The 15,152-nt window shown below is 37.6% G+C and overlaps 1 protein-coding gene across 1 annotated transcript in view; it reads right to left on the reverse strand.

The window, feature by feature from the left end:
* Positions 1-699: 699 nt before the first annotated feature.
* The window catches only part of LOC110445864 (nose resistant to fluoxetine protein 6-like), a gene marked incomplete at its 3' end in the record, with an annotated part of 36,264 nt that continues 21,811 nt past the window's right edge, over positions 700-15,152 (reverse strand). The window contains exons 9-14 of the mRNA XM_021490692.1: positions 10,778-10,943; positions 4,906-4,985; positions 2,560-2,685; positions 1,790-1,916; positions 1,249-1,435; positions 700-842 (exon numbers count right to left, since the gene is read on the reverse strand). Of these exons, the coding sequence (XP_021346367.1) occupies positions 700-842; positions 1,249-1,435; positions 1,790-1,916; positions 2,560-2,685; positions 4,906-4,985; positions 10,778-10,943 (829 nt within the window). The remainder of the gene's footprint in view (positions 843-1,248; positions 1,436-1,789; positions 1,917-2,559; positions 2,686-4,905; positions 4,986-10,777; positions 10,944-15,152) is intronic.

Below are 15,152 nucleotides of genomic sequence, written 5' to 3' on the forward strand. Positions count from 1 at the left end.
CCACTGCACAATACAGCTGTTTTGTTCTGCTAAAGTTAAAAAGTTAAATGATCAATTATGGTGCCGTTTATTTACCAAATCAGTACTTGTCGCGTTTAAATGATTAATCATGGTGCCGTTTACTTATAAAACCAGTACTGGTGGTAGGTAAATGATTAATTATTGTGCCGTTTACTTACCAAACCAGGACTGGTGGCAGTTAAATGATTGAATATTGTGCCGTTTACTTACCAAACCAGGACTGGTGGTAGATAAATGATTAATTATGGTGCCGTTTACTTACCAAACCAGTACTTGTGACAGTTAAATTATTAATCATGGTGCCGTTTACTTACTAAACAAGGACTGGTGGTAGGTAAATGATTAATTATGGTGCCGTTTACTTACCAAACCAGTACTGATGGTAGGTAAATGATTAATTATGGTGCCGTTTACGTACCAAACCTGTACTGGTGGTAGGTAAATGATTAATTATGGTGCCGTTTACTTACCAAACCAGTACTGGTGGTAGGTAAATGATTAATTATGGGGCCGTTTACTTACCAAACCAGGACTGGTGGCAGTTAAATGATTAAATATTGTGCCGTTTACTTACCATACCAGTATTGGTGGTAGGTAAATGATTAATTATGGTGCCGTTTACTTAGTAAAGCAGTACTGATGGCAGTTAACTTATTAATTGTTGGGCTGTTTTCTTACCAAACCAAGAGTTGTGCCATAAAATGGTTGTCGTAATGTGTTCAGGTAGTAATAAATCACAAGGGGGTGCGTCAGGTAGATACAATAGCTCAGTCTTCCGAGCGGGACGAACAGCTTCCACGAGAGGAAGTCATTTATGAAACCTAGGACAGAAGGTTTTAATATTTTGTTAGTCAAATCACTCGGCAAAACCGACAAAAGATTTCTGTCTAGATCCGGTTTTATGACATCATACAAGGTATCATATAATAATCCCACAGCTAGTTATGTGATTGAAGTTTTATTTTTGAAATGCAATAATATCTAACTAATTACCCATCATATACAGTTTCGAATTAAGTTAAACTACTTTTTCACTCAATTTATATAATTTTGCATTAGCTTTGCTTTAAAAATGTCAATATTTACATATTTCAAATACATCAAATTTTGAGAGAGACGCTTCATTTTCTCACGATTTATTAGGTGCGATGCATATTTTTCACAGTTACATTCCGAGAGCAACTAATGGCTGAATATGACAGATAGACTTGAGACCTGAGGACGTACCTCCATTGCCGGTGACACAGGCGAAGATTACCCAGCAGACACACATACCCCACACCGAGCGATGGACGGCGTTATAAAGCGCGGCTAGACCGTTGTCCCACTGGTGACCGGTCACTGGACCGTTTATCCCGTACACCACCATGCAGGCAGCCACTGCCATACCCAGCCAGATCATTAGGTTGATCATCTACAACAACAGGCAAGCTGGACATATGAGGTTCAGAACTGTGCTGAAGAAATCGTGTCTGTAGCTTTAGTATAATGATTAATGGTAAGTGACTCCATTTTGGTTTGGCTTTCAGAAAGCTAATGGAGAGACTATTTTCATTCACATTTGTTGTTGTTTCGAAGTATACCTCTTCCCTATCAGATAGAAAAAACCCGTCTTGCTTAGTAAAAAGGCTTATTTTAAGAGTGGAACCACTTGGAGATTCTGTGGCGATTGGTACTTGAACATCTATCAACAGACACATACTTAGTATCTTGTGCTTGATAGTTGAACCAGACACTGGTATCTATAAACAATTATCTCTGAACCTACCTTTGGTATTTTGAACTTGCCGTTGGTTCGGTACAGGATATACCCGGTTACGATGCCGACAATATAGGGCCCCATGCGGCACCAGGGAACTATGTAGTAGTCCATGAAGTAATGATTGAATTTTGCCCTGAAACAAATTATGTGTACGTCTTAACACCCTCCACTCGAAACTAGTAACAGCTGCACGAATCACTGCTGCACCACACAAAGGTACTGCAAAATTAACAACGATATTCCTTCCACTTTTCAAAGTTTCGGTCCTTGCATGGTTAATTTCTATAAAATGTTTAATTACAAATGCTTTTGACAATATCGCATCTCGCTAAACACCTGCTTCACAAATGGACCACGTCTCGACCAATTCGATGCCACTATAGCTTTATTTGACTAGAGATTGGTAAGAACAAGACTAAGTAAGAGAAAAACATTGGTGAGATTAAAAAAAAAATCATCTTCAAATTCGAGAGCTATCAATTGTATATCCTCCGTCACACATGAACCATTTACACGATTGTCTTTTTATTAAACATTGGCTTTGTGCAACATTAATAACAGAAATATCATCGGCCATGTTTGATTTCTAATCAGTCTCAAAATAACAAATTTACTTCGACATTACGAAATAATTCAAACATGGATCAAGTTTGCCTGACTCTAAAAGGCTTCCATTACTGCACTGTTATGTTCAGACTATTGGTCAAGTATCGACTATAACATATTATGTTTATTATATTTGACATGAAATCTACAATATCTTCAACAATATTTACATCATTGCCGCAGCATCCGTTGACATCATCGTAGGTAAAAGGCCATAATGACCGGAAATCACTCCTGTCGCTATGGTGATCCCCAAAAGGGCAAGAATGTTGACAACAAAACCAATCTTCTTAGAGCTGCAATACCGCATAATCATATATCAATGGTACAATTAAATGCCAGAGAGAAATAAAGACATGACTGCAAGGCGTCCCCATCGTGGTGGGAGTTGTCCTGTTGGGTCAAAACCCCTCCTCCAAAACATTTGCCTCGGATCGCTTAGCGTCGAAGATTACGTTTACCCCAACAAGCCCTGTATCGCTCATATGTATGTTAAAGCAATCGTGGTCAGTGGTCAGTATGATTGATGTCATTTCAAACCATTTCCATTTCGGTGTGCCTCTTTGTATCAAACCTTAATTTGTAATGACATTACTTTAATTACCGCTACTTTTAAACTGTAGTTACTTCCAAGTACAAAGTACTTTTTAATTTTCAATCTATCAAAATATATAGCAAACGCAATACAATACATGTTATCTTAAACTATATATCTGATGTCGGATCAATTTAATAATAGATCGAGATGTGGAGTGTTTTGGTTTGGTTTTACTTTGTTTAACGTCCTATTAACATCTAAGGTCATTTAAGGACGTGCCTCCATGAGTGTTGCGAAGGCCCCCAGCACAGCATTCCGTCCGGTCATATTATACTGACAACGGGTGAACCAGTTGTTGCCACTCCCCTAGATGCTGAACGTTAAGCAGGGAATACCAACTACCATTTTTAAGGACTTTAGTATGTTCCGGCCTGGGGACAGAACCCATTGCCTTCTTCACCTTTGGCGAAGGCTCAACATTAAAGCCAAAATTTAGATGTGAAATAAAAGGTAGTTAGAAATAGAAAGAAAGATAAAGATACCAAATATCGCAATGCTTGCAGCATATTTATTGTGGTGGTTTTTGTGTCCCCAAGTAGAGGACACCAAAACCCATCCTACAATACATGCAGTAGGTAACAGCAGGTGTATTCTTTTCCCGATCCCCCACCTGCAGATGTGGAGTGTATAACCAAAGCTATCAATGATTTGATGTTGACAATTGACACGTTTGTGGAAAACAGTTACTGACTCAGATATATATGTTAAACAGTACGAAGTATGATAAACGGAACATATTCTAAGATATTCCAAATTTTATTAGGATATCAAATTTTTAATCTCTAAGATGAACATGACTTAGACACATTTTAATAAAAAATATGATACAAAACATGAAAACATGTTTATGTAACAGAAATAGGCTACAAGTTCGTTAATTTGTTTATATCTATGAAGGTAAAGTACTTGTTTTGGCATCATACTTACAAGTAAAGAGTCACCAGAAGGAGAGAGCTCACATCATACTTACAAGTGAAGGGGCACCAGAAGGAGAGAGCTCACATCATACTTACAAGTAAAGGGGCACCAGAAGGAGAGGGTTTACATCATACTTACAAGTAAAGGGGCACCAGAAGGAGAGAGCTAACATCATACTTACAAGTAAAAAGTCACCAGAAGGAGACGGCTCACATCATACTTACAAGTAAAAGGAGCACCAGAAGGAGAGTGCTCACATCAAACTTACAAGTAAAGGGGCACCAGAAGGAGACAGCTCACATCATACTTACAAGTAAAGGGGCACCAGAAGGAGAGAGCTCACATCATACTTACAAGTAAAAAGTCACCAGAAGGAGACGGCTCACATCATACTTACAAGTAAAAGGAGCACCAGAAGGAGAGTGCTCACATCAAACTTACAAGTAAAGGGGCACCAGAAGGAGACAGCTCACATCATACTTACAAGTAAAGGGGCACCAGAAGGAGAGAGCTCACATCATACTTACAAGTAAAAAGTCACCAGAAGGAGAGAGCTCACATCATACTTACAAGTAAAGGGGCACCAGAAGGAGAGAGCTCACATCATACTTACAAGTAAAAGGGCACCAGAAGGAGAGAGCTCACATCATACTTACAAGTAAAGAGTCACCAGAAGGAGAGAGCTCACATCATACTTACAAGTAAAGAGTCACCAGAAGGAGAGAGCTCACATCATACTTACAAGTAAAGAGTCACCAGAAGGAGAGAGCTCACATCATACTTACAAGTAAAGAGTCACCAGAAGGAGAGAGCTCACATCATACTTACAAGTAAAGAGTCACCAGAAGGAGAGAGCTCACATCATACTTACAAGTAAAGAGTCACCAGAAGGAGAGAGCTCACATCATACTTACAAGTAAAGAGTCACCAGAAGGAGAGAGCTCACATCATACTTACAAGTAAAGGGGCACCAGAAGGAGAGAGCTCACATCATACTTACAAGTAAAGGGGCACCAGAAGGAGAGGGCTCACCACATAAAACTGCATATCATTGGCTAGGTACCACGACCAACCAAAGCACTAAAATCAAATATTGTATACAATATTCTCATAGTTTACATTTTCCATTCTATTTGAATTTCACATTTTCTCCAATTCTTCTAATGTAATTGTAATTTGATAACAGTGGATTGGAGTGTAGTGGTATCGTGGTTGTGTTAATTGGTGTTAGTGTTTTAGAGTGTAGTGTTAGTGTTAAATGGTGCCAGTGTTTTGGAGTGTAGTGTTAGCGTGGTTGTTTTAGTGATTTTGAGTGTAGTGGTAGCGTGGTAGTGTTAATTTGTGTTAGTGTTTTGGAGTGTAGTGTTAGCGTGGTAGTGTTAATTGGTGCCAGTGTTTGGGATTGTAGTGTTAGTGTGGTTGTATTAATTGGTGTTAGTGTTTTGGAGTGTAGTGGTTGTCCTGATTGGTGTCAGTGTTTTGGAGTGTAGTGTTAGTGTGGTAGTGTAAATCAGTGCCAGTGTTTTGAGTGAAGTGTTAGTGTGGTTTTGTTAATTGGTGTCAGTGTATTGGAGTATAGAGGTATCGTGGTTGAGTTAAATGGTGCCAGTGATTTGGAGTGCAGTGTAAGTGTGGTTGTGTTGATTGGTGCCAGTGTTTTGGAGTGCAGTGTTAGTGTGGTTGTGTTGATTGGTGCCAGTGTCTTGGAGTGTAGTGTTAGTGTAATTGTATTGATTGGTGATAGTGTTTTTGAGTGTAGTGTAAGCATGGTTGTGTTGATTGGTGCCAGTGTTTTTGATTGTAGTGTTAGTGTGGTTGTATTGATTGGTTTTAGTGTTTTGGAGTGTAGTGGTATTGTGGAAGTGTTAATTGGTGTTAGTGTTTTGGAGTGTAGTGTTAGTGCTAATTGGTGTCAGAGTTTTGGAGTGTAATGTTAGTGTTAATTGTTGTCAGTGTTTTGGAGTGTAGTGTTAGCGTGGTAATGGTAATTGGTGCTAGTGTTTTGGAGTGTAGTGTTATTGTGGTTGTATTAATTGGTGCCAGTGTTTTGGAGTGTAGTGTTACTGTGGTAGTGTTAATCAGTGCCAGTGTTTTGGAGTGAAGTGTTAGTGTGGTTTTGTTAATTGGTGTCAGTGTATTGGAGTATAATGGTATCGTGGTTGTGTTAAATGGTGCCAGTGTTTTTGAGTGCAGTGTAAGTGTGGTTGTGTTGATTGGTGCCAGTGTTTTGGAGTGGAGTGTTAGTGTGGTTGTGTTGATTGGTGCCAGTGTTTTTGAGTGTAGTGTTATTGTCGTTGTGTTGATTGGTGCCAGTGATTTTGATTGTAGTGTTAGTGTGGTTGTATTGATTGGTGCCAGTGTTTTGGAGTGTAGTGCAAGTGTGGTTGTGTTAATTGGTGCCAGTGTTTTGGAGTGTAGGGTTAGTGTGGTTGTGTTAATTGGTGTTAGTGTTTTGGAGTGTAGTGTTAGCGTGGTAGTGTTAATTGGTGTTAGTGTTTTGGAGTGTAGTGTTATTGTGCAGTTGTGTTAATTTGTGCCAGTGTTTCGGTGTGTAGTGTTCGTGCAGTTGTTTGAATTCGTGCCAGTGCATTTGAGTGTAGTGTTAGTGTGGTAGTGTTAATTGGTGACAGGGTTTTGGAGTGTAGTGTAAGCGTGGTTGTGTTAATTGGTCCAAGTGTTTTGGAGTGTCGTGTTAATGTGGTTGATTGATTGGTGCCAGTGTTTTTGAGCGTAGTGTTATCGCAGTAGTGTAAATTGGTGCCAGTGCTTTAGAGTGTAGTGTTAGTGTTAATTGGTGCCAGTGTTTTGGAGTGTAGTGTTAGTGTGGTTGTATTTATTGGTGCCAGTGTTTTGGAGTGTAGTGTTAGTGTGGTTGTATTGATTGGTGCAAATGTTTTGCAGTTTAGTGTTAGTATGGTTGTATTGATTGGTGCCAGTGTTTTGGAGTGTAGTGTTAGTGTGGTTGTGTTGATAAGTGCCAGTGTTTTTGAGTGTAGTGTTAGTGTGGTTGTGTTGATTGGTGCCAGTGTTTTCGAGTGAAGCGTTATTGTGGTTTTGTTGATAGGTGCCAGTGTTTTGGAGTGTAGTGGTAGTGTTAATTGGTGCTAGCGTTTTGGAGTGTAGTGTTATCGTGGTTGTGTTAATTGGCTCTAGTGTTTTGGAGTGTAGTGTTAATGTTGATTGGTGCCAGTGTTTTGGAGTGTAGTTGTAGCGTGGTAGTGTAAATTGGTGCCAGTGTTTTAGAGTGTAGTGTTAGTGTGGTTGTGTTGATTGATGGAAGTGTTTTGGAGTGTAGTGTTAGCGCAGTAGTGTTAATTGGTGCCAGTGTTTTGGAGTGTAGTGTCAGTGTGGTTGTGTTAATTGGTGCCAGTGTTTTGGAATGTAGTGTTAGCGTTTTAGAGTAAATTGGTGTTAGTGTTTTGGAATGCAGTGGTTGTCTTGATTGGTGTCACTGTTTTGGAGTGTAGTGTTAGTGTGGTAGTGTTAATTGGTGCTAGTGTTTTGGAATGTAGTGTTAGTGTGATTGTATTGATTGGTGCCAGTGTTTTGGAGTGTAGTGTAAGCGTGTTAGTGTTAATTAGTGCCAGTGTTTTGGAGTGTAGTGTTAGCGTGGTTGTATTGATTGGTGCATGTGTTTTTGAGAGTATTGTTTGTGTGGTTGTATTGATTGGTGCAAGTGTTTTACAGTGTAGTGTTAATTGGTGCTAGCGTTTTGGAGTGTAGTGTTATCGTGGTTGTGTTAATTGGCGCTAGTGTTTTGGAGTGTAGTGTTAATGTTAATCGGTGCCAGTGTTTTGGAGTGTAGTGGTAGCGTGGTAGTGTTAATTGGTGCCAGTGTTTTGGATTGTAGTGTTAGCGTGGTAGTGTTAATTGGTGTTAGTATTTTGGAGTGTAGTGTTAGTGTGGTAGTATTAATCGGTGCTAGCGTTTTGGAGTGTAGTGTTATCGTGGTTGTTTCAGGAATATGTACAAGTGTTTGGAGTTACAGTGGTTTCAGGAATATGTACAAGTGTTTGGAGTTACAGTAGTTTCAGGAATATGTACAAGTGTTTGGAGTTATAGTGGTTTCAGGAATATGTACAAGAGTGTAGTGTTAGTGTGGTAGTATTAATCGGTGCTAGCGTTTTGGAATGTAGTGTTATCGTGGTTGTTTCAGGAATATGTACAAGTGTTTGGAGTTACAGAGGTTTCAGGAATATGTACACGTGTTTGGAGTGACAGTGGTGTCAGGAATATGTACAAGTGTTTGGAGTTACAGAGGTTTCAGGAATATGTACACGTGTTTGGAGTCACAATGGTGTCAGGAATATGTACAAGTGTTTGGAGTTACAGTGGTTTCAGGAAGATGTACAAGTGTTTGGAGTTATAGTGGTTTCAGGAATATGTACAAGTGTTTGGATTGGAGTTACAGTGGTTTCAGGAATATGTACAAGTGTTTGGAGTTACAGAGGTTTCAGGAATATGTACACGTGTTTGGAGTTAAAGTGGTTTCAGGAATATGTACACGTGTTTGGAGTGACAGTGGTGTCAGGAATATGTACAAGTGTTTGGAGTTACAGTGGATTCAGGAATATGTACAAGTGTTTGGAGTTACAGTGGCTTCAGGAATATGTACACGTGTTTGGAGTTACAGTAGTTTCAGGAATATGTACACGTGTTTGGAGTTATAGTGGTTTCAGGAATATGTACAAGAGTGTAGTGTTAGTGTGGTAGTATTAATCGGTGCTAGCGTTTTGGAATGTAGTGTTATCGTGGTTGTTTCAGGAATATGTACAAGTGTTTGGAGTTACAGTAGTTTCAGGAATATGTACACGTGTTTGGAGTTAAAGTGGTTTCAGGAATATGTACAAGTGTTTGGATTGGAGTTACAGTGGTTTCAGGAATATGTACGCGTGTTTGGAGTTACAGTGGTTTCAGGAATAAGTACAAGTGTTTGGAGTTACAGTGGTTTCAGGAAGATGTACAAGTGTTTGGAGTTATAGTGGTTTCAGGAATATGTACAAGAGTGTAGTGTTAGTGTGGTAGTATTAATCGGGGCTAGCGTTTTGGAGTGTAGTGTTATCGTGGTTGTTTCAGGAATATGTACAAGTGTTTGGAGTTACAGAGGTTTCAGGAATATGTACACGTGTTTGGAGTTAAAGTGGTTTCAGGAATATGTACAAGTGTTTGGAGTTACAGAGGTTTCAGGAATATGTACACGTGTTTGGAGTAACAGTGGTTTCAGGAATATGTATACGTGTTTGGAGTTATAGTGGTTTTAGGAATATGTACACGTGTTTGGAGTTAAAGTGGTTTCAGGAATATGTACACGTGTTTGGAGTTAAAGTGGTTTCAGGAATATGTACACGTGTTTGGAGTTACAGTAGTTTCAGGAATATGTACACGTGTTTGGAGTTATAGTGGTTTCAGGAATATGTACAAGAGTGTAGTGTTAGTGTGGTAGTATTAATCGGTGCTAGCGTTTTGGAGTGTAGTGTTATCGTGGTTGTTTCGGGAATATGTACAAGTGTTTGGAGTTACAGTGGTTTCAGGAAGATGTACAAGTGTTTGGAGTTATAGTGGTTTCAGGAATATGTACACGTGTTTGGAGTGACAGTGGTGTCAGGAATATGTACAAGTGTTTGGAGTTACAGAGGTTTCAGGAATATGTACACGTGTTTGGAGTAACAGTGGTTTCAGGAATATGTGTAAGTGTTTGGAGTTACAGTGGTTTCAGGAATATGTACAAGTGTTTGGAGTTACAGTGGTTTCAGGAATATGTACACGTGTTTGGAGTTACAGTGGTTTCAGGAATATGTACAAGTGTTTGGAGTTACAGTGGTTTCAGGAATATGTACAAGTGTTTGGAGTTACAGTGGTTTCAGGAATATGTACACGTGTTTGGAGTTACAGTGGTTTCAGGAATATGTACAAGTGTTTGGAGTTACAGTGGTTTCAGGAATATGTACACGTGTTTGGAGTTACAGTGGTTTCAGGAATATGTACAAGTGTTTGGAGTTACAGTGGTTTCAGGAATATGTACACGTGTTTGGAGTTACAGTGGTTTCAGGAATATGTACAAGTGTTTGGAGTTACAGTGGTTTCAGGAATATGTACACGTGTTTGGAGTTACAGTGGTTTCAGGAATATGTACAAGTGTTTGGAGTTACAGTGGTTTCAGGAATATGTACACGTGTTTGGAGTTACAGTGGTTTCAGGAATATGTACAAGTGTTTGGAGTTACAGTGGTTTCAGGAATATGTACACGTGTTTGGAGTTACAGTGGTTTCAGGAATATGTACAAGTGTTTGGAGTTACAGTGGTTTCAGGAATATGTACACGTGTTTGGAGTTACAGTGGTTTCAGGAATATGTACAAGTGTTTGGAGTTACAGTGGTTTCAGGAATATGTACACGTGTTTGGAGTTACAGTGGTTTCAGGAATATGTACAAGTGTTTGGAGTTACAGTGGTTTCAGGAATATGTACAAGTGTTTGGAGTTACAGTGGTTTCAGGAATATGTACAAGTGTTTGGAGTTACAGTGGTTGCGTTTATCAGTGCATGTAGTTTGGAGTACAGTGATTTAATAGGTATTTTTTTATTCGATTTTAATGTAATTTGAACACTGACAGGTCAACAAGTGCCTCGCAATTTATTGGTCATATATATATATATCTGTATTCACTGAGCAGAAGGCACAACAAGCATTTTGATGTTTTGAACTTTTTGTAATAATGAGTTATGCATGTTTGTCATCTGACAAATGCCAGTTACTATCAAGTATGTACATTATAAAAAAAACAAAACTGTTGATGCGAAAGATCTCCACCAATACGGGTTGGAGTGTTGCATTACAGTGGTTTAAAAGGAGTTTGGTTTTGCAATAACCCTACCATCTCGTCTGTTTTGACGACATTGTTGATGTACAGAAGATTGGTCCACCATGAACTTCGGCAAAATTTTCCATCAGTACCCTCTTTGGACCAAAATGGTCCATCTCCGACGTAGCGAAACAGGGACATGTCGATGAACAGCATCAACATGTACGGAGGCGTGAGTCTAGCCAAATAAATAAAACAAAATATTAACTGATCATGTTCACAGTATAAACATCGCTAAATTTTAAAAGTGAACATCACATACTTTGATTATATATTAACAGTAAACGTCTCATACAATACAAGGAGAACACATTGTACGCATAAATCATCACTAAATGTACACAGAAAACATCACACAATGTACACAGTAAACATCACACAATGTACACAGAAAACATCACACAATGTACACAGTAAACATCACACAATGTACACAGAAAACATCACATAATGGACACTGTAAACATCACACAATGTACACGAAAACAACAAATAATTTACATCACACAATGTACACAGTTAACATCACACAATGTACACAGAAAACATCATACAATGTACACAGAAAACAACATAATTTACATCACACAATGTACACAGTAAACATCACACAATGGACACAATAAACATCACACAATGTACACAGTAAACATCACACAATGGACACAGTAAACATCATACAATGTACACAGAAAACAACATAATTTACATCACACAAGGTACACAGTAAACATCACACAATGGACATAATAAACATCACACAATGTACACAGAAAACATCATACAATGTACACAGAAAACAACGTAATTTACATCACACAATGTACACAGAAAACATCATACAATGTACACAGAAAACAACGTAATTTACATCACACAATGTACACAGAAAACATCATACAATGTACACAGAAAACAACATAATTTACATCACACGATGTACACAGTAAACATCACACAATAATGGACACAGTAAACATCACACAATGTACAAAGAAAACCTAATATGATTTACACAGCGATCATCACACGATGCACACAGTAAACATCACATAATATACAGAATGAACATCACAGAATATACACAGTAAACAGCAGATAATGTAGACAGTAACACCACACACTGTACACAGTAGACATCACATAATGTTCACAGTGAACACCAAATAATGTACATAGTAATCATCACATACTGTACAAAGTAAATATCACAAAATGTGCACAGTAAGCACCACATACTGTACTCAGTATACCACACATAATACATTGTATACACAGTGAACATCACTAAATGTACACAGTACACATCACACAATGTACACAGAAAAAAAATCACACAATGTACATAGTAAACACCACGTAATGTACTCAGTATACAGCACATAATATACACAGTATACATAACACAATGTACACAGTAAACATCACATCATGTCCACAGGACAGTTCACATAATGTACAAAGTGAACACCACATGATATTTACAGTATGCATCACACAATGTACACAGTAAACATAACACAATGTCCATAGTAAACATCACACAATGTACACAGTATACACCATACAACGTTCACAGTAAACATCACACAAAGTACACAGAAAACATCACAAAATGTACACAGTAAACAACACACAATGTACACAGACAACATTACACAATGGACACAGTAAACATCACACAATGTACACAGAAAACAACAAATAATTTACATCACAAAATGTACACAGTAAACATCATACAATGTACACAGAAAACATCACACAATGTTCACAGTAAACACCACACAATGTACACAGGAAACATCACACAATGGACACAGTAAGTATCACACAATGGACACAGTAAACATCACACAATGTACACAGAAAACAACATATGATTTACGTCACACAATGTACACAGTACACATCACACAATGTACACAGTATACACAATACAACGTACACAGAAAACATCACATAAAGTACACAGAAAACATCACAAAATGTACACTGTAAACATCACACAATGTACACAGACAACATTACACAATGGACACAGTAAACATCACACAATGTGCAAAGAAAACATCATATAATTTAAATCACACAATGCACACAGTAAACATCACATAATATACAGAGTGAACATCACTGAATATTCACAGTATACAGCACATATTGTACACAGTAAACACACCATAATGTACACAAAAACATCACATAATATACACAGTTAATATCACATAATATACACAGTAAACAGCAGATAATGTAGACAGTAAACACCACACACTGTACACAGTACACATCACATAATGTTCACAGTAAACACCACACACTGTACTCAGTATACCGCACATAATACATTGTATACACAGTGAACATCACTAAATGTACACAGTAAACATCACACAATGTACACAGGAAAAATCACACAATGTACACAGAAAACATCACATCATGTCCACAGGACAGTTCACATAATGTACACAGTGAACACCACATGATATACACAGTATACATCACACAATGTACACAGTAAACATCACATATTGTACTCAGTATACAGCAGATAATGTAGACATTGAACATCACATAATGTACACAGTAAACATAACACAATGTCCATAGTAAACATCACATATTGTACTCAGTATACATCACACAATGTACACAGTATACATCACACAATGTACACAGTAAACATAACACAATGTCCATAGTAAACATCACAAAATGTACACAGTAAACATCACACAATGTACACAGAAAACATCACAAAATGTACACAGTAAACATCACACAAAGTACACAGACAACATTACACAATGGACACAGTAAACACCACATAATGTACACAGTAAATATCACACAATGTGCATAGTTAATATCACATATTGTACACAGTAAACACAACATAATGTACACAAAAACATCACATAATATATACAGTAAACAGCAGATAATGTAGACAGTGAACATCACATAATGTACACAGTGAACACTACATATTGTACATAGTGAACATCACACAATGGACACATTAAACTTCACATAATGTACTCAGTATACAGCACATGATATACACAGTAAACACCACAAAATGTACTCAGTATACAGCACATAATAAACAAAATGAACATCACATAATGTACATAGTGAACATCACATAATAAACATAGTGAACATCACATAATATACACAGTACACAACACTTAATGTACACAGTAAACATCACATAATGTACACAAAAACGTCACATAATATATACAGTAAACATCACACAATGAACACAGTACACATCACATAATTTACACAATGAACAGTGATCAACATCAATACAACAGTGATTCACAACATTCCAACAGCGATTTAAAACAGTCGATCAGTGATTGACAACAATCCAACAGTGATTTACTACAATATCCATTGATTCACAACAATGAACAGTGATTCACAACAAAGAACAGTGATTCACATCAATGAACAGTGATTCACAACAAAGAACAGTGTTTCACAACAATGAACAGTGATTCACAACAATGAACAGTGATTCACAACAATGAACAGTGATTCACAACAATGAACAGTGATTCACAACAATGAACAGTGATTCACAACAATCCAACAGTGATTCACAACAATGAACAGTGATAGACAACAAAAAACAGTGATTCACAACAATCAACAGTGATTCACAACAAAGAACAGTGATTCACAACAATGAACAGGGATTCACAACACTGAACAGTGATTCACAACAATGAACAGTGATTCACAACAATCCAACAGTGATTCCCAACAATGAACAGTGATAGACAACAAAAAACAGTGATTCACAACAATAAACAGTGATTCACAACAATGAACTGTGATTGACAACAATAAACAGTGATTGACAACAATCCAACAGTGATTCACAACAATGAACAGTGATTCATAACAATGAACAGTAATTCACAACAATGAACAGTGATTCACAACAATTCAACAGTGATTCACAACAATGAACAGTAATTGACAACAATAAACAGTGATTCACAACAAGGAACTGTGATTGACAACAATAAACAGTGATTGACAACAATCCAACAGTGATTCACAACAATGAACAGTACAATCCAACAGTGATTCACAACAATGAACTGTGATTGACAACAATGAACAGTGATTCATAACAATGAACAGCAACAATGAACAGTGATTCACAACAATGAACAGGGATTCATAACACTGAACAGTGATTCACAACAATGAACAAAGATTCACAACAATCCAACAGTAATTCACAACAATGAACAGTGATTGACAACAAAGAACATTGGTTCACAACAATGAACAGTGATTCATAACAATGAACAGTGATTCAACAGTAATTCACAACAAAGAACAGTGATTCACA

The sequence above is a fragment of the Mizuhopecten yessoensis genome, unplaced genomic scaffold, assembly GCF_002113885.1.
Source record: "Mizuhopecten yessoensis strain PY_sf001 unplaced genomic scaffold, ASM211388v2 scaffold2395, whole genome shotgun sequence".
In the NCBI taxonomy this organism is placed as follows: Eukaryota; Metazoa; Mollusca; class Bivalvia; order Pectinida; family Pectinidae; genus Mizuhopecten; species Mizuhopecten yessoensis.